At 42.4% G+C, this 26923-nt stretch overlaps 1 protein-coding gene across 3 annotated transcripts; it reads right to left on the reverse strand.

Moving 5' to 3' along the window:
* On the reverse strand, positions 1–26668 carry TMC5 (transmembrane channel like 5). Of its 3 annotated transcripts, XM_017813391.1 has the most exons (25): positions 26644–26668; positions 25804–25954; positions 24190–24306; positions 15615–15776; positions 14902–15086; positions 14418–14522; positions 13938–14030; positions 13112–13211; positions 12440–12530; positions 11889–12137; positions 11574–11725; positions 10904–11048; positions 10227–10382; positions 9543–9709; positions 8852–8930; positions 8374–8471; positions 6582–6677; positions 5902–5977; positions 4935–5068; positions 3641–3814; positions 2978–3056; positions 2555–2647; positions 1335–1436; positions 987–1032; positions 1–426 (listed from the first exon to the last, which is right to left on the reverse strand). In XM_017813391.1, the coding sequence occupies exons 4-25, from the start codon at positions 15686–15688 to the stop codon at positions 305–307; spliced, it is 2616 nt and encodes an 871-aa protein (XP_017668880.1). In that variant the 5' UTR covers positions 15689–15776; positions 24190–24306; positions 25804–25954; positions 26644–26668; the 3' UTR covers positions 1–304. The 3 variants fall into 3 exon arrangements, with proteins under 3 accessions (XP_017668880.1, XP_017668881.1, XP_017668883.1); XM_017813392.1 differs by lacking the exons at positions 25804–25954; positions 26644–26668 and adding an exon at positions 24856–24890; XM_017813394.1 differs by lacking the exons at positions 24190–24306; positions 25804–25954; positions 26644–26668 and adding an exon at positions 22346–22399.
* Positions 26669–26923: the final 255 nt, after the last annotated feature.

The raw sequence follows: 26923 nt of genomic DNA on the forward strand, positions 1-26923 counted from the left end.
TTTTTAAACCATAACTTTTATTTACAATTAGGCACAAATTTCCTTATATTCAGTCAACAACAAGTGGCCAGCTGTGCAGGGAGCCTCACTGCATCGAGGTGACTGTCACCAGAGTACCACTGCTGCAAAACAAACCCATCACACAGGATATTCCCTGTCATAACAAACTGCACTTGGGATGCATTTTGTTCTATTTTTTGTCCCATTTAGAGGTAAAAAAACGTTTGAGTGATTCTTTCAGTCATTAGTGCAAAAGAATGTTGCTTTCTGCAGGACACCCATCAGTGGTACTGACTGTGCCTGCTCAGGGTTGAAAATATCCTTCATCATCATCGTCGTCGTCCCACTGAGCCGCTTCTCTGGCGCGCAGGGCGAGTGCCACGGCCTTGGACATGCCACTGCTGCTGGGCTGGGCTGGCTCCCCATCTGTCACCACAGAGGCAATGTTAACTGTGCTGACATGGTGTAACCACCACCCCCATTAGAAAGCCCCGTGTTATTTAAGGGTCTCATCTGCCAAGTATTTGGAATGAAGTGACATGATTATGTAAACTGGGAATAGCTCAAACTACCAGGCAAGATCCTGTATAGCTTTTTTTATTCTGAACGTGATGATATCCTAGGGACTCTACATCATTATTTACCTCTTCTGAGATCACACCAAGATGTGAAGTCTGTCTCTGAAGTGATTTAATGCTCTTGTCTGTGAGTGCTCCCATAATACAAAATGGCTCCTTTGCCCAAGGAAATACCACTTTCTGCTATACAGTCTTCAGAAGTCTCCATCAACACCAGAACAAGCTACCAATAAACACATCCTATAAAAAATGTTCACCCCAGAAACCCAGTCTTTTTGTTTTCTCTCTATACAAGATGCTGAAAGCTGTGTCCCTGACATCCAGCTGTTACACGCTGTGTCTCTACGACAAACATTCCTACTGAGCTGAACTTCTAAAAGCTTTCTGTGTTTCATCTTTGTTGCTTACCTAGTGGGAAGTCAGTGCCACTCGAGATCCCAGCAGAATAGGGATACTGAAAACAAAATTCACAAGCAGGTTTAGGTCATGATTTCCCTCATGTGCATGTTATTTTCTATTTAAAAGTATACCAGTTACCTGTAACAAAGCCATACTCTCCAGGTCTTAAGCAGGTTTGTGATTAGGAGTGTTCCAACACCTATTCTGATTACACTTTTATACCTGCTCCAATTAATCTTTAAGGTTTTTTCCATGCACACAGGATGGCCTCTTTGCTCCACATACACCCATTGTCTGTATCACACCCAGATTCTATATAAGGAAATCTAGCAGGTTTCCCTCTCTTGACCATCTCACCTCTGTGTAGGATGTGTTTTGGTCTCTGTCAAATGCCTCTCCTGGGTAGCCTGGCACTTGCTGGGCAGGTTGCCTGGATGGGTGGTGTGGAGAGGAGCTTCTCTGAAAGACAGAGTATTTGGCATTAGCAGTCTGTATTGTGGCTTCCAATCGTGACTTTATGGTCAACAGTGCTCATACCCTTGATTGAGCGAGTTTGTCTTTCTATTAGGTCCACAATGAGATTATTCTGGCATCTCCTTTTGAAATGTGATCTTAACAACTACAAGAATATCCACACTTCATAGGCTACCAAACCGTCCTCTCAGGAGTCCCACTTGTGACACTGGACACGGCCACTGGTTGTTTGAAAATCCCCAGCACACAGAAAATCCCCAGCACACAGAAAATGTCCCCAGAACACAGAAATGTTCAATTTCAGCTCCCCTCTTTACAGACAATATTTACTTATATTGTCACACATGTATTTATATTTAACAATAGATCAATATCAACTGTTATCCATGTTTATTCATTTATTTTTATTTATATTATGACTTTAATGATGGCGGGTCATCCAGGGGGATTTGATTTTTTGGGAGGAAGGAGGGAAACCTACCAAAAGCTTTTTCTCTGCTAGTATGTAGGTCAAGGACTTTTTACTCAATACAAATTAAAACACTAGACAGCACCTACATGTGTACATTTTTACACTAATCTGGATGGTCGGGGAGCAGGACTGCCTTGAAAAATAAATTTAAGTTTAAATCAGATGTCTATCGATGTCGTATGGGATTTAAAATGGGGTTATATCAAAGTACTCAGTTTTATCTCAGTTGAAAAAAACACAAACTATAAAACTCTGAGGAAATCCAGAGTCAGGGGAGGAAGGCAGCCTCATTCCCAGCCTAGGCAAGGTTCAATTGTGGCTGAACCCTTTGTGATCATCAGTGCACACTTTAAGAATGTTTTCTTGCAGTTTCATAGCCATAAATTGTGGCTGGTGAGGGTAAAGACTTTTCTATATCCTTCCCAGGTTGAATTTCAGCCTGGAACAAATAGTTAGGGAACTTTCAGAATATCCTTTTGCTGTCTGGAGTTAACTAGTAATCAATCAGTTTGCATGAAATTTGAAATACAGACACATCCTTACAGGGCAGCCTATTTGCAGGGCTGGAGGAGCCCCGTGGAATCAGACCAAGCATGTAATTAAACAGCAGCACCTGAACAGGCAGACTGACCTGCTGGCCTTGTCCTCTCACTGCAGATGGATTTCGGTTTGCCCTTTGCAGTCTCCTTAGTTTTTCAAGTAAAAACATCTTGTCTTTTGCTGCCTGTGGTCAAAACATATTAGATCATTAGCTGGAATGGACTAATCATTCCTGAGAGGCTCAAGGCCTGTAGGTAACCACTGATGAGAATAACTCCTTTTATCCTAAAATAATCGGTCTACAGAGGGAGCTGCTGCAGCACATCTTGAAGATACAATTCTTTTGCAACAACTCTAGTTGTGAGTTAGATTTCCCTGTAAGTCCCATGAGGAAGGGCTCCCACCCTCCCTTGCAGTCACAGCCAAAACAGGTTACAGCTCCACAAAGCTGGATGAGACAATCGACAAAGAAGCCAAATTATTAAAAAAAGATACAGCTGAAAGTCAAACTTACATTAATAATTTGCTTACGTAAGAGTTTGGTCATGGTCTTTCTTCCTTGTATTATTTGCCAGTAAAGATAAGTAATAATTCTAAACAAAACAAAAAAGTCCAATATATGAGCATTTCCTTCCAGTCATTGTCTAAACAGAAAATTATCCTGTTTATTTTAATCCATTAAAAGGCATACATACACACATCTCTGCACACACACACACACACACACACACATATATATATATAAATTATTGACTTCAGCCAAGGTGACAGAATGTGAGTTCACCTGGGATTAGCTGGAAGGAGATTGCAACCCACCTACTACCATTGCCCCTATGGTGTGCACCTTGGACACCCTCCCAGCCCAAACAGGGAAAGGAAAAAAACAAAGGAAGCCCAAAAATAGGAGACCTGAATAAGGGAGGCCCAAAACTCCCCTAACTCCACACAGGATTTGCTTGGAGCTGGTTTGTAAGGAGCTTTGGCATTCTAACATAATAGGAATAGGTTTTACAACTTCTTTATGTACTTCAAATACATGAATTTCCAACACATTAACTATTTCTGATGCTTTAAAATGCAATTTGCAATTATTTTTTTTTATGAAGAAACGTTATGTCATTGCCAGGTTTTTCCACTTCAGGCCCTTTTCTGGTGCTTTTCATTAGCAGGTACTTACAGTACAATGCTAGAGAGGATGAAGAAGAAAAGTTCACTTGAAATTAAGTTATGGTAGACCCACACAACCCATTCTGAGGCAGTGTAATGTTCCAGTGTGTGTATCCATTCAGACACTGCAGCATACATAGAAGACAAGCCTCTGAAAGGACCACATCCTTCTGAAGGTTTTAACCTGGAAGTGTGAAAAAACAGCTACTTAAAAACTTCACATATTAACCAGTGATTTAGTCAATACTGTGATTTTGTACATCAAGATGCTCATCAGTTTGCTCTAGCCCTCTGTTCTCTTTGGGCTCTCAGGTACTTCCATGATCTGTGTTTCGTTTTTAACTCGGGTCCCCCTCCAGCCACTGAATGCCCACCTGAGATGATGCAGTTGCTGCAGTGGATCAGTGCCAAGCCCTGTAAACACAATCTTGACCTCAATGTAACATGTCAATCACTGTAGCACAAGCTGCAGCAAATTGAAAAAGTGGACTTTTTTCAAGTTTCACCACAGGGAGCCATCCTTTCACCTTGCCTTCAGGGCCATGAGTCATTGCAGATTTTCAGTATCAACAGAATGTGCTGAGCTAAGGCAGCCCATTGCAAGAATTAGCATTATCAGGTAGACTGAAATAAGAAAGTGTTCTTTGCTTTGAAGCTGAACCACTCCAGACCGTCTGAAATTCCCCCTTGCCATCTGGAAATGTTTGCTCTGATAGATTTCATCCCACCTAGTTTCATGTGTAGTCACTTGTCTTACTAAATATTGAAATCATGTTGCTGACAAGTCAAGGAAAAGGCTGCCCCTCCTTACTGTGGTCAGAGCAACATGCACAAAACCAAAGCAGCTTTAAAATACTGGTAGCACTGAGATGCATTATTACAGATGCCTGCAAAAAGAGCCTCTGAAGTTCATAAATAATCCAGAAGTTGACCTCAATTGAGTTTTTTCAGGTGTTTCTCTGTTGCAGACCCAGTATGGCCTATAACATACATAAGTCCAGGAACTAAGAGTCACTCACAGAAACTTTTGAGAAGGAGTTTGATGCTACATTTAAATAGGAACCCAAAACTTCAATGCAACTTTGTTTCTCATCCCACTTTCTTACGGGACAAACTACACAGCTACATTCTCCCAAGCTCACCCAGCATCTCTTGTTCTCAGAATACAGAACATCTCCTGAACATCTGAAACCTTCCATCAGCAATTAATATAGCTTTTCCTATGGAGAAATGCAGGTTCCTCTGGCTGGTATCAGGTCACACAGCATAATTTAGTAGGCTTGAGCACCAGTGATCTTCCATACCTCCAGACAGTGACTCCAATGACACACAGGACTCCAAGGAAGGAAGGGCAAAACAGCAGGAACATGAAGGATGTTGTCATTTGAGCAGTTCTCCAGACTTTGCGAGGGGGTTGGCAGTTCCTCATCAGACTGACCTTTAAAGAGATGAAGGTACTCTTGGAATGGTGTTACCTGCCACTTCAACTCAGCTTAAGTCAATCCCACTGAAATTTCTGGAACTGCATCTATCAAAAGTTTCCAAGAATTTCTTTTATACTAATTTGATAGAAATTCTGTAGTTTTAGAAAACTTCAGGAATATAGTCTTTAAATAGCAAGCGGCAAAATGAGGTTCTGATGGGTCCTTCAGGACTCTGTTGGGTAGAATTTGCTTTTGCATCATATGCAAACCCTTGGTTCAGAGGAGTTTGAATCCATCTTTCTACCTACAGCTTTGTTCTTCTACATTCAATGCTACAAACTGCTTAATGATCCAACAGACAACTTGTCACCTCATCATAATACTGAGACAACTCTGAAAAGAAGAAATTTCCACCATGATCTTTAGCTGAATCACCCTGCTTACACTTAGATACCTTGGCAGAGGGGCATTGCTGGGGAGTAAAATGGGAGGGCAAAGTCACAGTCACAGTCTGTCTATACTGACACATGCACTTGTCCACTGTTAATTCCTCAGCCTTTAATTTTACTGCTTTATCTTCTCCCCTCTCCAGCTGTGTTCTTAACTCCTCCTATAACCCTTCCAACACCTTTTTCCCCTCTCAGATTTCACAGATTTGTAACTCAAGGGCATGCATCTAACTAGTCTTCCTTTAAAGCAAATCCCACCCTCCAAACCCCAACCAACCAAACTGCTCCCCTAAATGCAAAACCCCACAGCCTCAACCACAAGCAGCACTTAACACAATAAGTTCTGCCCAGATTTCAAACAGTGCAAGTTTATTATGAATATATATGAAGTTTGTTACCTTTTTCACATAAAATACTATAGAAAATGCTATCATCTGGATACCAGGCAGCAGAGGTGAGAACAGGATACCGATCCTACAAGAAGGGATTTATAGAGGAAAAAGTTACATCTTCACTGTTCACCACACAACTCTCCATGCACTGAAGGCAAAAAAAAAATATCACAGTAACTTCACATACAGATAGTGTTGGATTATTTGGAAATGTGACTATGTTAACCTTGATCCTGTAACAGTAAGTCCACCTTGGAAAATATGCAACTTCAAACATACATATCTATCCACAGATTTGCAAAACTCTCTTATAATTGGAGTAACATACTCATTATCAGAAATAAGGCATCTTTTCCAAGGTTTAATACTGAAACTATTTCAACAGGAACATCATTCCAGTGGAGAAGTAAACAAAATTCCAGGATATTCCTGCAGGAACCTATCGGGTTTCTCCCAGACCAGGTGGTCACTGGATAAACTACTGACTGAAGTTATTGTTATTACCCACAGAATTATAAATAAAACTGGCACGTTGCAATCCTTCCCAAAGGTACTTAATAGGTCACCTCTCAAGAACTTATCTTGTTTTCTCCCCATGATGGGAAGCACCCAGAAATGCCAGAATAAGAATGTTCCATGCTCTTTCTAAGTGCAAATGAAGTTTTGCCTGTAAATGTAACACTTACCAGGTCAAGGTCTGTGCATAGATCAAATCTAAAACATTTCGTCCGATATCAAATTCTGGCTGCCCCAGGCTCACGCAGACTGTAGTTCCAATAATTCTGGGGGGGGAAACCAAAAGCTACAGCACAATAGCATTTGCTAAGTGATAAAGCCCTCTGTAGAAATCTCTGCAAAAGACCCCCTGAATACAAGCATCAATGACAAATTATTTAGGGGCTGCATTAACATCATGCAAAGCAGCCGCAGCTCGTTCAGTACACAACACATAAAAAAGTGAAACAGAATTTGGCAAAAGAGAATTCCCATAACACACAGCAGGGTTGAAATAAGACCTAGGATATTTTTCATGCAACTAAAAAGACAACAAACAAGGGTTTGTTACTGTATCAGTAAATATCTCTACTAACTGTAACTATTTCTTATTTACTTTAAGCACAAGTATGTTTGGGCTTAAGCAGCCGAAATGTCAAGTTGCCTCGGTACAAAACTGTAACAGCTTTTCAGGTCCTGAGTCCTGAGAATTTCCAGCCTCAATCAGAAAAAAAAGAGTCTTGTAGTCTGATATTCTTCAGATATATGTGAAGCATATCCTGTTTCAAACTCACTGAGGTTGCAAGTAGCTGAGACAAACACAGGTAAGCAAGTACTAAGAAGATTCCTACTGAGGACCAATAATTCCTTTTTATCACCTCATTTTTCCTGAGGTGGGTAGGTTCAGTTTCTGCTTGTTGTAGCAAGAACAATAACAATTTTGGTAATTATTCCATCTTGCCTTGAATACACACCTTGGTACCACCTTATCAACTGCATGATCAACAGTGTTTCAGGGCTGGGTTTTCAGGTTACTCCGAACACATACAATTAAATACAAGCAATTGTACTTTTAACCTTTCACAGCTCTAAGTCAGGTGCTTTTGGCCAGCTTAGGGGAGGCCATTTGTCAGAGCTGGCACTGCAGTTTTGTTTCTGTGACCTTTTGCTAGGAGGTGGTTTCCTATCTGAACACAAGAATGGGAAGATTAAAGCACACTGACAAGAGCTGTGGAGGAAAAGTCTTCAAAGCCTTCTCAACATTGTTAACTTTTTGTTAAATTAATACAAAACAAAGTCTTACCTTGTAAACCAGTCCTGTTCACACCATGGGCAAAGAGCAAACAATGGATCTCCTACGTAAATAGGATCAGGAACCTGAATGCTCTGGAGAGCTGGCAAGCACTTAAATACTCTACTGCCTAAGCCCTAAGAAATGTTTGGCAATAGAAAGGTTCACACAGCAGATGTCAGAAGTAAATGACTTTTTCCTTACATGCTGAGCTGTATTCACATTCAGTCAAAAATATTTCTCACTTACCATGCTGCAGACCTCTACACTTGAGTCATATTACACCCCTAAGAAGACTGACTAAAATCAGATTTTATGGACACTCTGTAGTGACATAACTGAGAGGGGAAAAAATTATAGGGAGTCAAAAAAAGGAAAGGCAGCAGTGTGCCTGTGGAGAAAACATGGTTTTCTGCTTGAGACACTTGGTTCTTTGTCACTCCACATTCAGGAGATCCCTGAGAGTACCATGTAGTGTTTACACCTCCAAAGGGAAAAAGGACACATTGGGAGAGTAGAATGCTACACACTCCTCCTACTAAGGAGGAGCTGCAATACATACAGGGCATCTACACAGAGAGACAACCAAGGAAGCTTCAGCCATGCTTCTGCTGGACTTTTCTCATACTGGAGAAAAACAGACCATGTCTTTGGGTAATGAATAAAAACAAGATTAGAAATGCAGTACTCACCTTCGTAAAAACTCTCCAAAGAAAGAGCCAAGCAAACAAAATATGAAGTCAATCAGAACAAGACGATAGATATCCTGGCCAACCAGAGTTTCCCAGCACTTTAGGAAGCAGAAGGAAAAAAAAAAAAAGAAAAAACAACAAACATACCGAGAAGTCAGAAATCATGCAATTCTAAAATTGTTCCCAAATGCTGAAACTTGATCAAAGGTCTGAAATCTTGATCAAATATATGCTAACAGCCTGACTAATCATAGTTGAGTTCTCACTGAACAATACTGCCAACCAGCTGAGACCTGAGCTGGGTCATTCATTTTTCCCTACAGTTCATTTCTCCAAATTTGCTAATAAAAAATATTGGGGTGGCAAACTCAGCTTTCCAAGACACCACGTGTACTTCTCTTTGCTGAAGCAAATATCTTATCAAGGTGGTTCCTAAACTGGCACTGCAAGTCAAAGATTTGTATTTTTGAAACTTTACCTGTGACTCTGAGGCAGACACAATGTTAAGCCAGTAGTAGCACAGTATTCCAACAATAGAGATTTTCAGGATGATATTTCTATAAAGAAAAAGTAACAGTAAGTGCACCAACAGCTGGTCCATAAGCTCACTGGAGGGAATGATGGCAGGATGAGCATTGGTCACATTTTAAAACCTGCCAGGACCAACAGGAGCTCTCCTAGGAGCTCGGGTGTGCCATTGTTCTATTGTCCTGGCAGGAGGGGAGCTGGGCATGACAACCTTGGCACAAGCTAAACAGGCTGGGGGTGTGGGCTCCCCAGGGGAGGAAGGTCTGAGGGACACCAGGGGTTATGCAGTGTTAATTCCAGGCATCTGTTTTTAAGTGAAACGACCTCAGTCCTCTTTCCACTTCCTTTCCTTTCCTGGGAAGAGGCCAACAGTCCAGGGGCCATCTAGGAATGCTACAAACAAAAGCCCAGTGTCACAGTGCACCTGAGAGGGAAACCATTCCTCCTGCAGAGATGTAACACTCCAGAAGGCTCATGGAAGACAAACAAATCATGAAGAGATGAGTGCACAGAAGCCTTTGGAGAAGATGAATTCTCTTCCATAACTCCCTACTGCCCACCACACCATCCGGGCACAGCTTTGCATCAAAGAGTCAGACAACTACAGGCAAAAAGCACTAAGAGGTGGTAGCAACAAATACCTGGCAATAGTGACATATATCTGCTGTCCAGGAGTCTGAAACCTCTCCATGCGTCCAAGCCAGGAGTAGAAGAATGGGGTGAATGTGTTGAGGAGAGTTGCAACCAGAGGAAGCACCAACATGGCAGCTTGGCTCTCTAGGTCATCGTTACGCCCTTTCACAAACAGCTTACAGAGGGAAAAAAAAACACAACCAAACAACCCCAGCTTAGAGCCTTAACCAAAATGCTGCCTCAGGGTGTGTCCACAGGGAAGACACCTGGCACACCTCCCTGTATGTTTATATTCCCTGTATGTTTATGGGCCCATGACCTGCAGCACAGTGACCTTCTCCCCTTCTCCCGCACTACATGGCACCGAGGGTGGGAGCCCCAGCTCAAATGCAGCTCCTAGGAAAGAAGAGGCAGGTCTTGCTACTTTTTTCCAGGTCACCAGCTGCACTATCCCTAAGCTAACCATGGGCCCAGGCAAGCAGCTGCTGGAGAGAGGGGGCAGATTTCCTCAGACCCCTCAGGTCCCACCCTCTTGCCATAGTCCCCAGTGGTGCAAGGCCTTTGTAAACCAGCATTTTAGGTCCAGCAGAATTTGTGTCTGCACTGAGAGGAACAACAGCTCTGCTTCTCTTTGTAGTGAACAGCACTGAGTGTAAGATACACATGTGGAAAACTGCAAAATCTGTCCTTACCTCGAGGTTATTGATGGAGAGGAAGTAAACACCAGCACAAGCAGCTACTGCTGTTCCCAGAGAAGCAAACCAGGAAAGAAGATGAACACCAATACGAACAATTCTCTGTGTCACAGAAAAATTTACAACTTCTCTGTTTACTTCAGTGAGGTGTTCCTGCAAGGAAACAATTCCTAATAAAGAATTTCTCAGCCAACACCATAAGGCAACACTTGTTTCAAGTAACTCCTTGAGAAACTGAATGAAAAAGATTATTTCTCTAGATGGGCACGGTGATATCCTAGGAACATTTACTGGACAGCTTTGTGTTCCTACCCTAAAAGTTGTGTCTCACAGGTAACATTACCAGCCTCCCTTTTGTCTACAAAATAGTTAAATTGCAGGAAGGAAAAAACCGGCAGAAATGTTCTATTTGGCAAATATTTAATAGCCACAGTGATTCATTCAGAAGGATACAAATATTTATATGCAGCTTAAAGAGAAAAGGGAAACAAGTAGCTAAGACAACTCCAGGAGGTTAAACCAAATGAAACTTAACAGTCAGGAAGACTTAAGTCTCTTAGGCACAGGACTAGCCTGCTTGTGTCACTCTGCCAGAGATTTGTAAGTGCACACACAAATAAGTCTCTGGCAGAATGACTCATGCAGGTTAGCTTTGTACCTCCTGTGTTTTGTACCTTTATTTGTGTGCTGAGATTCTTTTGTTTCAGCTTCACAGCTTTTTCATTAGTTATATTGAAGTCCCAAGTGCAGAGCAGTTTGCTGGCATTCACAGAGTATGCCTGAGGGTTAATAAAGTTCCTGGTGAAGGAGTTTGCCATGCTGCAATGAAAATTGAATTTGTGAGATGCATCATGGGAAACACATCGAGTCTGCAGGGCAAAGAGGGAGATAAGGGAAATTTGTCAGTTTTTCCATCCTGTCCCAAGGCTACTACCTGTATCAGAGCGTGTCACATAAGACAATGTGGAAAATAAACTTTAATGTAAGAAAAAAACTTTCACATTTCCTTCTCCCAGTAGTTGATGACGATCTTTACCTCTGGAAGGCCATCATCAATAAGGGACTATATTAGGAGCAACAGCTTACGAAGGGTTACTTTGGTTTCAACTGGGATTCTCTGCATGTTCCTTACTATTTTGCAGTTATTTTTAATTTCTCTAATAAAGGTTTGATTTCTGGAGACTGTCTTTTGAGCAGAAATTTCTACTTTATACCTGGAAATGAGGACTTGCAGAAACACACTCAGGTAATTATTACTGCTAACTGCTGACAAGGTGGGGGGTTTTTGTTGTTTGCGTTTTTTCCTCTTAATATAAGGGAAATAAGAATTCACAGTTAGTTTACCTGAACGACAAGATAAGAAAACAGATGACAAAATGTACTCCAACAGTGAAAATATAGGCCAGCTGCATGTTGTAAGATGGACCGTTCTTTATTTTACTGATTGTAGCATTGGTGTAAAAGCCATAGTAGAGTACTGTTTGTTGAAAATAACCCTGAAAAGACAAGGACATTATTCAGAATGTTTGCTACCACTTCCATGTGGTGGAAAGTATCATCATCTGAAGCCAAATTAACAGAAGTGGGAGCTGTCCCATCCTCTACCGTGAAATCACAAGCGTGATTGAACTTACATTTAGATAAAATTTGAATACTTACAGCTCCAGTGAGCAGCTCCAGACCCGTGAATGAAAGGTTATTTGGTTCTGCTGCAAGAAACTGAGGAATTGCGATGAAGCTGAAGTTTATGAGGAATGAGAAGATGTTAAAATTTAGCAGCCACTTCAAGAAAATAAAATAAGAAAGAACACTCGTTCCAAACTCAGCACCAATGATCTTCAGAGTCTTGTGCCACACCCGCAGCAGGTGAAAATGTTCTGAAATGGTGTTTCCAAACCGCCGAAATGACTGAAGTGCAAAAGAGGAGAGAGATGAATCTCAGCAAGCAAACAGGATGCAATTTCACATAATAAAGCCTCACATTTTTTACAGTTTCATTCATACAGTTAAGAACAGATCTGCCCCCCTCCACGCACCATAAGATGCTTAACTGGGGTTCCTAAGTGCTCCCATAATGCACTAACAACCACTGCAGCAATTAACTGGCTCTTTGGTAAGTAGCAAGACCCCAGATTCCTCTGGAGACAGTGGTAGCATTGGAGCTGAAGTGGTTTGCTCTGCTGTGACTGGCAGAAGTTTCTGACACTTACCACTGCTGTGTCCTGCAGACACTGTGTACAGCAGGAAAGCTGAGTGCCACGGTGCCTTGACTTTTCTGTTATTTCTTTAAGAACTTTATTTCTGTGGAAGAGCAGGGCGAGGGGTGACAAGCATTATAGTGTGAGTTGTAATTGAAACAGGAAGCCAAAGAAGATGCTGCAAATGAAGTTTCACTCATGTGCACATGAACAGAATTAACAAAACATGAAGATGTTCTTGCTGGTTCTTTTTATATCATCTGATACCCTGGCTCTTGTCCATGCTATGGCAGCATGTTTTAACCCCTCCACTAACTAACACCGGGAACAAAATTTAACTATATTTTGTGAGGAGACAAAAGGATGGTTGAGATTATGCAGTCTCTTCTCCATTTTCAATGGCCAACATCCAAGTGTCCTTCGAAAAGAAATCTGAAGCCATCATTCATAACCAAATCTCAAGATCTTGATATTCTGTATTATATTACCACAGAGATTCTTCTCATTTCCATCTTTAAATCATTTCCCTTGTGAGATGTTAACTTTTTAAAAGTGCATTAAAAAATTCTTAGTCATAAAGTGACAAACCAAATCTGAGCAGATGGTAAATCCCCATACTTGAGAGCTAGATGTTGTTAGAAGAATAATGTTTGTAAAACTAAACGGATAAACTTATATTTTTACCTGATCTCTCTCTTTTTTTTCATGGTCCCTGGCATCTTCTGGATTGCCTTAATCCTTTCACTGGTGGACATATTTGCAAGGCTTCCAATTAAATCTTTCTCTGCATCAAACCCGTGAAAAAAACAAAATTTTGGGATACCAATACAGTAATTTTTATACACAACCTGAAACGAATATAACAGCATCCCCCATTTTCACTGCTACCAAGGTGTGGCAAGTCCTGAGACTTAAAAATATTGTCCAGAATATCTTCAGCTCCACCAGTACTCTAATACAGATGCAAGCAAGTACTACAATAAAGTTCATACAAAGAGCTGCAATACAAAGGAAAATAAAACACTGACGAACTTCAGGATTCTGGTCTATTGTTTGATCACTGTTTGATAGTTACACTTCCATGATGCTACATATTGACTTGAAAGCTAAATTTTTGTTTTATTTATTCTATAATTTTAGTTGATGTTACTGCCCAAACTTAGCACTACCTATGCAATAGACAGAACTGCATTACTTGACAACAAGGCTGTTTTCCCATAGTTGAAATTTGATGCTAATTCTAAACACAGTGGCTGAAAACAATCAATTAGCTGTTCAAACAAATTCTGATAAAGAGCTACAATTCACATTCATACTGCACCACGCTTCATTTCTCATGGGATTTGAGTGTGTCAGCAGAGCATAAAATATTAATCACTGGTGTTAACACAAACCAAGTTGTCCCCGTAACCACAGACAGACTGTGCAGGCAATTCTGGCGATAAACTACGAACAGTATTGATCACTCCATACTTGTACAAGATCCTGAACCACTTATCTGAACTCCTACCTTCACTGCCCACTGGATCTGTTCCAAACACGCTGGAGGAAGTCAGAAAGGCCTCATCAGGTGGTCTTCTGTTCCGTCTCCGAACAAAGCTGTCTAAACAACACGCATTCTTTAGTAAGCCCAGATAGTCCTGACAAACTGACTTAAGAAATTCAAATTTCACTTCCACAGAAACAAGTTAAAAGACTACTCTTCAAACTCACTACCTACATGCAAACAGATACTCCCCCACTCACTTCTTTCCTGGTCATGCAGATACATGTGGGAAAAGAGAAATGTGCACATTCATTATTGAAGATTTTCTTCCTAGAGACAGGGCCTTTCTTTAAAAATCTTTCAACTGACTTCAGGAGGAATATTTTAGAATCACACTCAATCAGGCTGAGTATGTTACATGTACCAGACTCCCATTTCCCTGGGACCAAAATGCAGCTGCTCTCTCCACCTTTCTTCATCCAATTATTTAAACACAATCCTTACCTTCTGATCCACTGGAAATTCTGTGGGCATAGGGATAATCCAGCTGATGGAAGGTAGAAGCTGGGGTGTATGGCAGGTCTGGCTCAGGCTCAAAGGAAAGATTGTCTGTTGAAGATAATCAGAATTACACAGAAACTTGTTTACTGCTGTGGATTATTTATGGACACAGAACACCAGCCCTGTGATCAAGTACAGCTCTACTGCAAACACAACAACCTATTCCCTTAACAAAACTCCAAAATCTCACTCCAATGTCCATTCTAGAACTTAACAATACAAGACAGTATTTACTGATCTGTTAATACAACACACAGTCCACGGATCTGTTAATATAACACCTGAATTGCTTTAAGAAGATTTTAAAAAAGGGCAAAAAAATACATAGAGAGTTGAGCTTTGCAGAGCTGCAGGACTCCCTCAGGACAGAGCAAGCTGTTATTTGTTCCAGTGTTTCTGTAAGCTGGTCACATGAGAAATTACATACCTGTGAAATTTCCATTTGGATTCCTGCTTGGTAAATCCTCTCTGTATTCAGAGCCAGGTCTCATGGAGCCCATTGGTATGGCCACAGGGTAGTTCTGCTCTCTTCCACTGCGCTCTCCATAGGAACCACGAAGTGAAGGATCATCAGGGGTTTGGTGAGAGAAGGGATTGTTTTGAGAACTTCCCCTGTGTAAGCAATAAAAAAGAAAACCCTGACTGTCACAAAAACACTCACTAGATATCCTTAATAATTTGCTACCTATTATCATCAAATTTGAGTTCTTTATAAACCAAACTCTGATACTGAGATGTATTTTGTAATTCTGATTTGGTGATCAACTGAATTAGAAAAGCTAATACTTTTCTCCACGTGAAGTTAGCTTAGACTCTGCCTAAATAGGAATAACTGCCTGGAAAACAAGAATATCCCAGGTTACAGTATATTGTGAAAATTACTGGAACTAAAAAATATCTATGATACTATGCCATAAATACATTTAACTGAAATTCATCCAACATGTAAAAAGTAAAACACCATTTCCCTTGAATGCTGCCTTCCTGGTAACAGCTTTAAAAAATTGTGTCTGAGAATGAAAGCATAAAGGAAGGATTAAAATAAACCCACAAATTAAAACTCTGGGGAAAAGTTTCTCGTGCATATGAGTAATTTAATTTCTTATGGCGCAGTCACACAGCAAAATTAAATAAACTCACCTTCTATCAATTTCCAATGTCTCTGAGAAGTAGTAGTCTGGATTTTCAAAGCCTTCATTGTAATGATAAGACATGACAAGTCCTTTGTTTGGAGGATGAAATCTTCCCCTTTTTCGTCTCTACTGCTTCATTAATATGTTAATGGGAAGACTGATTACAGACCTGATTAAAAAACAGATGCATGTACATAAAAAATTAAAAGGAAGGAACTCCATTTTAGCAACTCAGAAGATTCTGCCATCCCACTAACAAATAACATGAAAGAAAATAAATCAGAAGTGGTTGTACCTTCATGCTATTTACCATCAGGAAATTGGAGTCCACCAGAAGTTGCAGGTAAAATGGGAATATTTCTCTATAATAAGCTCGCTACAAAACTAAGGAACTGGAGTGCCACTGATGTTTTTCCCAACATTGAAAATTCAGCCAGGTTTTAGAAGCATGTCAAAACAATAGGAAGAAAAAATAAGTTCTCTCTCCTTCTTAAACAGGGAAAGCCAAAACCACAAATTTCTCCAAAAAATTTACTACATTTCCAAAACCAAAGAGGAGGAGAAGCCTGCCCTCCTACTTACTAGCACTGCATCTCTAAGTCTTAGTTGTGAACAAGGGACCCATTGGACCACTGCTATGTATGGAGCTGACAATATTTAGACTGATTCTTAATGAGGGCTCTTCTAATGATTTAATGTCTCGATCCTGTAAATAGGTTGGTTTTGGATTTCTTACAGAGTGCTCCATTTTAGTCTTACACAAACCAGACTTGGTCAGAGTTCAACAAATGGAAGCCCAGATAAGCCAGTGAGAAGGGAATGTTACATTAGAAAAACAGAATTCAAATTAAACTGGCAGTTCTTGCAACTAATCAAAAATGATACTCAGAATAAAAAAGGAAGCAATTTTTAGCATTAGTTCTTAAAGGCACCATGCCAAGTTTCATCAGGTGGCAGAGCTATTCCACAGCAGGGAAGGAAAAAATAAACAAAAAAGGGCACATCTGGCAAAACCCATCAGAAGCTATTTTTATTTCGGCTCCATTCCTAGAAAAACAGAGCAGAATCTCATTTCACAGTACAGTCTCTACCAACTTCTCTATTTGCAGTGGATTTTATTTGTGATTTTTATTACAGCAAAGGAAGTATCACATGAAAAGTATCTTCAAACTGGATAATTATACAGTGTCTAGTTCCCGAAGCCCTGTCAAAATCTTCTTGTTCTGCCAAAAGAAGCTCTTAAATTACTATTATGTCATTTGCACACCTAAAGATCTTGGAACACAGTCTAAAATCCTGCAGTGTGACATAGTTGTAAAACACTGCCCAGGTTCTGTGCACTGACTGGCAAGGATGGAATTCAAAGTCCTGCATTTTAATCAGAACACTGACTACACTTTGATTACAGCCTGATGAATCATGCTGTGACACCCATGGATTCAGCACACTCAGTAAAAAAAGCACACAGGGCACTGTGAATCTATGGTGCATCACCCCTGCCTTCTGTAAACAATGGGGTGTGGCTACTGCCAACAAGAAACCACAAACACAGTCTCCCCTAGGTGAAACTTCTGTTTTTTCAGGCAACAACTCCACACCTACAGAGAAAGAGTGAGATTCTCACGAATGCAGAAAAGTAATTAGCAGAGCCCCCTCTCCTCATCTCCAAAGAAAACCAATGAACACCCAAGGAATCCAAGGCTGTGATATAAAAGTCATGAGAAGTTTAAATCTCCTGAGAGGTAGCTTTCCTTTGACAGCAACCACTTAGTTCTTGGTGATCTTTAGAGAACTTGCTTAGAATATATCTGAACTTTTATACAAACTCTTCAGGCATTTGTACATTGTGTCCTTATGCTCCATTTTAATGCATGGGAATGATTCTCAAAAAAGATAATCGTGGACTTCTGCAAAGCCTTGCTTGGAAAACTAAACATCCCCTATAAGAGTGGTTTACATTTCAAACTGCAATGAAAAGCTAAAGAGGAAAAAATTACTTTCTCAGGGGAAGAAAGCTCTGAGACAATTCCCTTTGAAGAGTGTGCAAAATTACATTTTTCTGGTTTTTTAACTTGTTTCCCAGGAACCCAACTCTCTTGGACTCAGACATCCAGAAAGCTGGGAAGCCTGCCAGCAAGGCAGTTGGAAAGCTGAGCACTGATCTGAACAGCTCATCAGCTTGCCTGGTCTTCATTCAAGCAGTAGGGAGAACAGATATTTTGATGCAAGTGTATGGGATGTGTAGACTCAGCATTACCCAGAAGCAAGCTGGCAGAAAGCACTGACCATCCCCATCGACTTGATAGAGCATCAACCAACCAGAAACAGATCAGCCTGACTGAAAAATACATCCAGCACTTCTTTCTCTTACTTGAAAGACCTCTGGGTTTATCCAGAAAGGCTTGCTAAGAGACTCAAAAAAGCCCAGGACAGACTTCCTGTTGGTTTCATCATTATCCACTTTATTTCATTGGAGTCTTAAACACACCACGTGCCAGGTGTACAGTCTGACACTGAACCCAGCACCTGAAACCAATTTGGTTTTTCTCCACCCACAAAGTTTTAAGGACTTTAAATAAATTCTCCACATACCCAGAGGCAAATTGAAATCTTTGCATTTCATCCCTGAAAAAACCAGTTCTTTCCCTTGCTACCTGCGAGCATTAGATCTCAAACTTTGAGGCATTTGGACTGAGCAAGAACATGAACATGGATAACAGGAATGGTTCTTGACTGTAGTCGCTCACAGATTGCTGTGATACCTGGTACATAAGTGCTGTAGGCTGGGAGGGAGGTGTGTGTATGAACAGACATGCTCAGGGTGCACAGCTGGCACGACAAGGGTGCCCAGGTAGGATGCCAAGGGTGTACAAGTGGCATGTCAGGCCACTCACTTCCTCCATCCCAAGTCTGAAGATCATGAGAAACTCTTTTTATCCAGTCTACCAGTCTAATGCCTACACTGCAGGTTTAGTTTGGGGTTTGATCTGTCATAGTTCACTGGAAAGAGCCCAAAGCAGGTAATGCTCAAACTAAACCATCTCTTTCTTCCTTCTGACCTATGATGGGATGCAGTAAACCATAGCTCCAGGAAAAGCTATGACATATAGAGTTTTTCCCTTTAAAAAATTATTTTCTAAATGGAAAAAAAAAAATAGCTGGAGAACAGCAGTCATTTGGGAAAGACAGAAAGCAGGATCTTGACAAATCTTCCCTTTGCAGCATGTTGTCCACTTGTGGATTACATTTCTTGATTTCAGCAAGCAACAAGACAAATCTTATGTCACTTCCCCGGAGCACAAAAGGGTTTAAGATCGGTGAGTTTACCAATCACTGATATGTAAATAAGTTTAGAGGTTAGGTGGAGAGTGGGTGCTTTCCCCTTAAATCATTCAACACACACTGTAATGATACAGAACAGGAAACTCCAAGCAGTGCACTCAAGCTTCTGGATCATTTCCCAGAAAAATAATTGCCTTCACGTCACAGACCAACAGCCTTGATAAAATACTCCAGGTTAGTTTCATCCCTTCCTGGACAGGTAATTCTCTGCTATGGACACTAATCCTCATTGAGAATGTAATCAAATAAACGTGAATGTCTTGCCAAAATAGCACTTTGTCCTGGCATCAAGTTTCGGGAAAGCCACTTAGACCTTCAAGTTCTTTACCTGTAATCCCTCAGTAAAAAGGATTACATAAAGCAAGTCCTGCTTACACACATCTTGAAGAGGAATAGAAACAGTAATTTCCAGAACTACAACATAGAAAACTTAATAATGTTGAATAAAGTGAATAGAACTCATGGAAGAACTGATTCAGAGGGCTGAATGTGCTCTATTTCTGTAAAAATATTTTAGTTTTGTAAGGTACGACTGGACATACTGATTTCTGGAAGCCAAAAGTGAGCTTGAGAAACAAGCCAGAGTTTTACATGCTACATCAGCAACTACATTCCAGTACCGACCACTGATCTTCCACTATCTCAGTCCCAACAGTTTCAACACTGCTGCAACAAACCACAGAAGCCTCTCAGAAGGTTGTGAAGGGCCTGTGAATTGACCCTAATCAAACACTACACTCGAGGAAACCTCATCTTTAATTGATATATTAAAGATATATTTAATTGAAACCAGCGTGAATCATACACGGAAATGACACTCACCTTTACTGCCTATTGCCAAAGTACTCAATCTGTACCTTGTACAGGCCTCCCACTGTGTTTTTATTAATGGCAGTTACAGGAATTAACATCAACTCTGCTATTTTAGACCTTTAATCCATTTCAGAAATGTAAATTGTGCCTCTGCTACAAGAGCCCTTCCCAGTGATGACATTCAATCTCAGTAGCACTAAAAACCCATTTGCTGACCAGTGCATAGGGAAAGAACACGTAATCAAATTGGGAAGGGAGTGACAGCATTCCCCTTGTAGGGGAATGTCTCTCCCAACAGTTCGTTGGATCTTGAGCTGAAATTAATGTACTATAGTGCAATGCTACCTACCAAAATTCAGATACCACCCTCCCCGTAGCCCCAGCCCTTCTTGGTTAGAGTGTGGCACAGAGAGCAGCCAGGCAGGCAGGATAGTGTCTGTCTGACACAGGGAACATCCTACTGTGGGACTGTCTCTGCCCTCACCTGGCTGCTCCCAGTGCCTCCAGCTACTGCTTCAGCATCATAAGCTCTGCTCCTTATTTGCTCTTTATCCACTATTTTTGCACCTAGTCACTTGTTTGCCTTATTCTTTCCATCTAACATTCTTCTTGTAATTTCCCCCCAATACAGTGTTTTCATCCTGTTCACTTTGTTTGCAAGTAAATCCTGTCACCTGTGGTTGCTCAAATAAGGCCTTTGGAGAAGGACTGCCAGCTCCTTCATGTTTGCAGTGGCCCAAGCAGGATTCTACTTCTTCACCTGAGTTTAGACACCTTTCTTATAAACATGCCCCTGAAACATTCAAAAAAATGTTACAATATGCAGTTAAAAATTATAGTGTCCAATAAAGTGTCAGAAAGGTGTGGTGCACACTTCAGGGTTTTTGCTCAAAGGCAGTGGCTGAAAGTTCAGATACTTCATTAATTCTGTGAAATTCACAGTACTCTCCCTAATCTACCACACACATCCTTGCTTCTCCACCCAAAAGGCCCCATGGGATCACAATTCTTATGGACTGAAGTACATATGACAGTGGCTTAGCATGATCTAATCCTTTCCCCAGAGACCCCTTTGAGACCAACTTTCTCTTTGTTTGCTGCATGGTTGCTTTTATTCCCTTAAGTCTGACCACAAGTTGCAAACTTAATTCACTGTGAAAATTATAAACTACTAAAATTGGAAATAGGGAACTGAAGAGCAAGAACAGTATACCTGGCAGAGAGAGGCAAGATTAGCAAGAATAAGAAATAAAACTCTGCATTATTTCTTTACCACTTGAAAGACATTACCTAGCTCATAGTCTGACCATTACAGGGAAAAAAGGACTAAAGCAAGAATCATTTCATATCAGTGCAACTCAGTCTTGTGACTAAATTTCCAAACTGCAGTGTCACATTCTTTTCATTTAGCAAGACTAAATCTTGCTTTGTAAAACAAGTTTTTTAAGTCTATTAACCAACATTACCAGCCACTTGTATTTGAAGGAAAGAACTGCTTTAAAAAAAAAAAAAAAAAAAAAAGGAAGCAGTTTTTGAGTACCTGGTTGGAATAATTTTCTGCTTTCAGTGCAAAGGCAGTCCACTACAGCAGGTCTATCAGAGGCATGAGAGACTGCTTACCATAACAGTTCTGATGTTTTGCCTTAAAAGAAAGCTCTTTTTATTGCACTTGCAATGGATACCCATCCAGTTTAAATGCAATCTTCAAATTATATTTTAATGAGCAGTATCAGTTACAGGAGTCTTATTCACAAGTTGAATTGGAAAAGCGAATGAAGACTATACATATGATCATTTCATATAATAAACAAGGTTTAAAATATACACAGTGATGTTGGACTAAAAAAGGGCATTGTTCTATTTGTAATTTCTGGCTTAACTTCCTGTTAAGGATATTGTCATCTCATTACTATTTGCACAGGCAGCATTTAAAAGAACTTTGAGGGAAAACAAAAGGCATTCACAATATTTTGACAAATAAACTAAGGGACTAGAAAATTACTCGGGAGAACCAGAAAAGAGAAACAGTTTTGTCACAGGTTTCTCCTAATTCTTCAAAATCCTTATATCCAGTTTTCAAATCGTTGGACAAATAGTTTCACATAATCTGATTTTTTTTTTCAGACAAAATGCAGCTTCATTAAAATGCAATATAGCCAAATCCACTAGGGAAGCATGTGGCTGCTAATGCCCCATGGGACCAGCCCTTGCAGCCGGAGGCAGAGGAAGCCGGTGTGTGACTAACGGGGCGATAAAGGTGAGAGGTGCCGCGCAGCAGGGCCGACACCGCGGTCTGGGCACGGCGCCGTGCGGCTGCTCACCTTTCAGAGAGCAGGAGCCGAGTACATCCCTGACAGTCCCGCCACCCTGTCCTTACGGTTCCATCGCTCTATATTAGCAGCGGCCACCTGCTAAGCGGCAGCCACCTGTCGGGGGCCCGAGTGGCTCCTCCACCTCAGTGAACGGAGAAACCACCCTGCAGCCGCGCTGCGGAGCAGACCCAGCCCGGACCCAGCGCCCCCCCGGCCCTTCCCAGCCGCTCCAGGACGGCAGAGCCCCGGAGCCGCCCGTCCCAGCTCTTACCTGCTCTCCGGGAGAGGCTGCCCGCGCCAGGTGCCCCGGGATCGGCACCGCTCCCGCCCCGCCGGCGGCTCCTCCCGGCGCCCCGGTCCCGCCCCGGCCCCGATGCCGGGGAGCTCCCGGTGGCCGCTGGCTTTGCTTCTCTTCGCTTCGCCTCGCCCCTGAACGGGCCGTGCACGGAACTGCACCAGCGGGAAGGGGGAGCTGAGGTCCGGCTCGCACAGCTCGCACAGAGACGAGAAAAACGACCGCGCCAAATTCTTCGCTGTCACCTGCCGTGGGACGCGTTGCTATATTTCTGTATGAGCTCCAAGGCATTCAGTCTCCTTTCCCCATAAATTTAAACATGCTTTTTTTGGGCTGAGGGTCGCAATAACACCACAATAAAAGGACAGAGAGAAACGGTCTTCAGACACAGGGTGTGTTACCTTTATCCCTGGATTAATCATTTGTAGAGCAGAGATGAAGGACCATCTTGACCTCACATATGTTTACTTCCACTAAAGGAAGGCTCCTCCAAGGGTGAAAAAACTAGATCACACTAGTACAGAGAGTAATCAGCAGTTCCTGGATGAGGAATTTAATACCAGCCCTTCCTGTACTCTGGACGGGTCAGAAGGAACTTCTCCTTTAGTGTGACACATACTGATTTTTCCTGTCTTTCTCCTTTCCCTCTTTCTTCCCATTTCACACAGAGATGGGAAAAACCATGGACTGGACAAAGCTACAGTCGAGCACCAGGCAGGGTGCAACACAGAGAAGTCAACAAAGTGCTGGGATGGTGCCTCTTGCAGGAATTTTTGTCCTAAAGCTGCTCACAGGGATGTCTGCATCACCTTCCCTCACTCCACTGCAGCTGGAATGGGGATACCCCGGCACATCCACCACACAATAGTCACTGCCAGGATATGTCCAGGGCCCCTCTCCAAGGCTAATACTGTCCTCTGGAAAGAGGAGTATCCTCAAACTGGACAAGGGGCCAAACAGCCACCACTGGGATGGGCACAGATGGAAAGAGGGTAAGGACAAGACTGACTCTGCTGTCCCAGACTTGTGGCCTGCCTGTTACCTTTCTCTTTTTGCCAACACTTTACAAAATTATAGACTCCCAGCTGCTTTCGTGTTGGTAGAGCCTGTTATGACATTTTGGCATATTTTATCCTGCCAGGAAACCACATATCTTAAAACTTCTAGCAACTATTCCTAAGTAACTTCTCCGGCCAGCAAGATTAGAAAAAAAAAAACAAACAAATGAAAAATACCCCTGTCAACCTTTTGGATTAAAGCCAGTGGGGAACTGGCAATCAATTTGCTCTGTGTTCAGAAGCTGTGTTGGTGTAACAGCTGATGATCACTTTTACCAAATGGCTAGTGACTTCCCAGTTCCTGAATTGTGTAAAAACGTGTTTATTCTGTATCTGACACATTCTGTAGACTTCAGTGAAGTGTTCTAATACCACTTTAAGATTACATTTTGCCCAAAGCAACATTCCTGGCATGACTGCAGAGGACCTGTCTGCAGATTTCCTGCACTGATCCAGAGCTCCCTCCCTGCTGCACAGGCCACAGCCCAAAGCACCAGGGCAGTCGAATATGAGATCACTCCAAAATTAAAAAAATCACTCAGAACTTTCCTTAACATTTAGAGCCATTTTTGAGCTGTGGCATTAGGAAGAGGAACCATATGAAAGAAAAAGTGTCCTGGAAATGGTGTTACTAAATGTGACAGACAGTTTCCCAGCATCCTGGGAAACAGTACATGGCATTGGCTTCCCTCAGCACAGACTGAGAGCTGCTGCTGTTGTGAACAAGGTACACTGGACAAATAATACACAAGAGGAACTTACCACAGAATCATCCATTCTCTTCTCTTTAGCATGCCTGTATTCTGCTTTTCCACCTGGGATTGCTGTGATCCATTAAATTCATTGAAACATTTCCAAGTGTCTTAAAAGCTTTCTCAACTGGAAAAAAAAAGAAATCGATCAGAGAATGTTCTCACAAAATTCCTGGGGAAGTCAATCTTGTTTCAATTCCTCCAATCTTTATTTAAATTTGTTCTCATGGGGTCATTAACCCGATACTTTTCTAGAACATGGAGTTTCAGAAAGAGTCTAATTAAGCAGCAAGTGTACTACTGACCTTTATTCTTTGTATTCTTACTGGTAAGAAAAGAAACATAAATAAGAAGCCAAACTGCCACTCCAGATGACACCTCTAGGGAAGCCTTACCCCATAAATATTCTTATTTAGGGCAGAGCTGGCCCTGCTCTGAGTTCACAGCCACAGAAAGATGCTTGGGTGGCTTCAAGGGACCAGTAGAAGTGGGTACTTAGGCTCTGTGGTAGAATGAACATTCATATTCATGAATGCTGATCAACACCAAATGATTTTTTGGGGTTGCTACTGAGGGGTTTCAATTTCTATCCCCTGAGTTTTTCAGAATGATCAGCTGGGAGTTGTTCAAATGAATTCCAGGAAATGTGGTGCTCATACAAGGACCCAAAAATCACCTGTGCAAACGGGCTTCACTGAGGTGTCTGGTTCTGTTACCAACACACCCATCCTGCAGAAGGATCTGCGTGTTACAAACACTCTCTCACAGCATCAGCCTTTGCTATACAAAAAAACCCATCTGGGAAAAACCACCCTGGAGATCTGCGGAAAGGAGAAGGGAAAAAAGCAACAGGCCTCCAGAGTGACTTAAAATGAAGAATGAGGGCAAGTTATAACTTGTTCTCATCAAAAATAGACAAAAAAAATATTAGATATAAAATCACAGAGTCATCAAGGCTGGAAGAAACCTTTGAGATCATCAAGTCCAATTGCCAAAGACCAGCCTAGTGGTATGAAGGCAAGAACACCTACAGGGTAGGTTTCTTGTTTTCTTAAGTAATTCAGTTCAATAAGGAAGTTGCTGTGCTTTAATTCCATGTCCCTGTATTTCACAACAATTCCCCTTAAGATATATCTTTCACCTCTGCCAGTAACACAGATCATGAATGTGTACATCTAAATTAGTTTGAGAACTTTCATTTTTATCAGTAACATTTTACTGCTTTATTATGGAAACAGATGATCCACACATTCTTATTGCTAATAAAGCAATTTGAAAGTGATGTACCTCAGCTGATGACACATATGTAACAGAAGACGCATGTTTTGTTTATGTCTGATTCAGCATTCTGAAACCTAATAATAACTTATTTTAAACATTATGGCAGAAAGTGGATGAAGAATGTTCAGAATAATCTATTTATCAGTTTAACTATCAGTAGAACACAGTAAGAAATGCTAGAAATTATGGGGATTTTTTGCCCACCACTTAATGCTGCTGAAGCTACTAGAGGTTTCATTTGTTTTTGGTCACACATGCTGTTATTTTCACACAAAAGGCAAGAATTATTCCAAGAAATAAATCCCTCTGAGATGTTTACTACAAGCTAACACAAACCCCTCACCCTCAGATGGAAAAAGAGATCCAGCATCTACTTTGCTTGCTCCGGTTCCTACTGAGTTTTCACATTCAAGGGTGAAGCTGTGTTGTTTCCACTGCAGCCTGTGGCACTGGATCCAGTCACTCAGAAAGAGCTGACACCTCGGGCTCGTGACCTAATGAGAGCGGACCAAGTGTCAGAGTTTGTAAGTTTTTACAGCACCCAGCAGCAGCGTGGGCGTTTAACAGTATCAAAAGACATTGAAACAAAGCCAATTTCCAAGCCAAGCGTGGGCGAGAGGTGCCCAGCAGCCAGAACACGCAGAGCCCCGCACCTGGGGTGCGTGAGCCCTCCCTCATTGTAACGAGGGTGAGCTGCTGGTGTGCCCTGTACATGTATGTGCGCACCCTGCGTTTTGAAAACAAGCACGAGGAACGGAGAGACTGACCCTCCGACCCGCGAGCCCGGCGGGCGGGGTGCGGGAAGGCGGCCCCACGGGCGGCCTCGCCCCCGCTCTGGGCGGCACCCACCGCCCCACGGCCCCGCAGCGCCCGGAAACGGCGGCAGCGGCGCGGGGCTGAGCTCCGGCTTCCCCCGCCGACATGAGCGGAGCGGGGGCCGCCGCGGGGCCGCCGGGATGGCAGCGGGGCAGCGGTGAGGGCGCGGGGCGGGCGGGCCGGGCGGGCCGGGGGATGGACGGACGGACGGATGGACGGACGGGCGGGCGGGACGGGACGGGACCCTCGGGACCCAGCTCAGCGCTGCGGGGTCCCGGGTGCCCTGTTGCGGCGACCCCCGCCCCGCAGCCCCCGCTCTCTCCCCCCGCAGGGCTGTTCCTCCCCGAGGACCCGCGCGGTGCCGCACCTGTGGATTTCCTGCAGGAGCTGCCCAGCTGCCAGTCGGCGCGGCGGCGGCGCGGCGGGACCCGGGAGCGCGGGGCGGCCCCGCACGGACCCGCCGGCACCCAGCCCCGGGCGCTGGAGCAGGATGGAGGCGAGCTGGCTGAGCGCCCTGCCAGGGAGCACCCGCTGAGCATCGCGGAGAAGAGGAGATTAAGGTGAATCCTCTCGCGTTTTTCCCCTTGTTGTTGTTTTTTGTTTGCTTGTTTGTTTTTAAATTGACCTTTCCTGAACACGACCCCGGT

Source organism: Lepidothrix coronata, unplaced genomic scaffold, assembly GCF_001604755.1.
Source record: "Lepidothrix coronata isolate B3197 unplaced genomic scaffold, Lepidothrix_coronata-1.0 Scaffold41, whole genome shotgun sequence".
Taxonomy (NCBI): domain Eukaryota; kingdom Metazoa; phylum Chordata; class Aves; order Passeriformes; family Pipridae; genus Lepidothrix; species Lepidothrix coronata.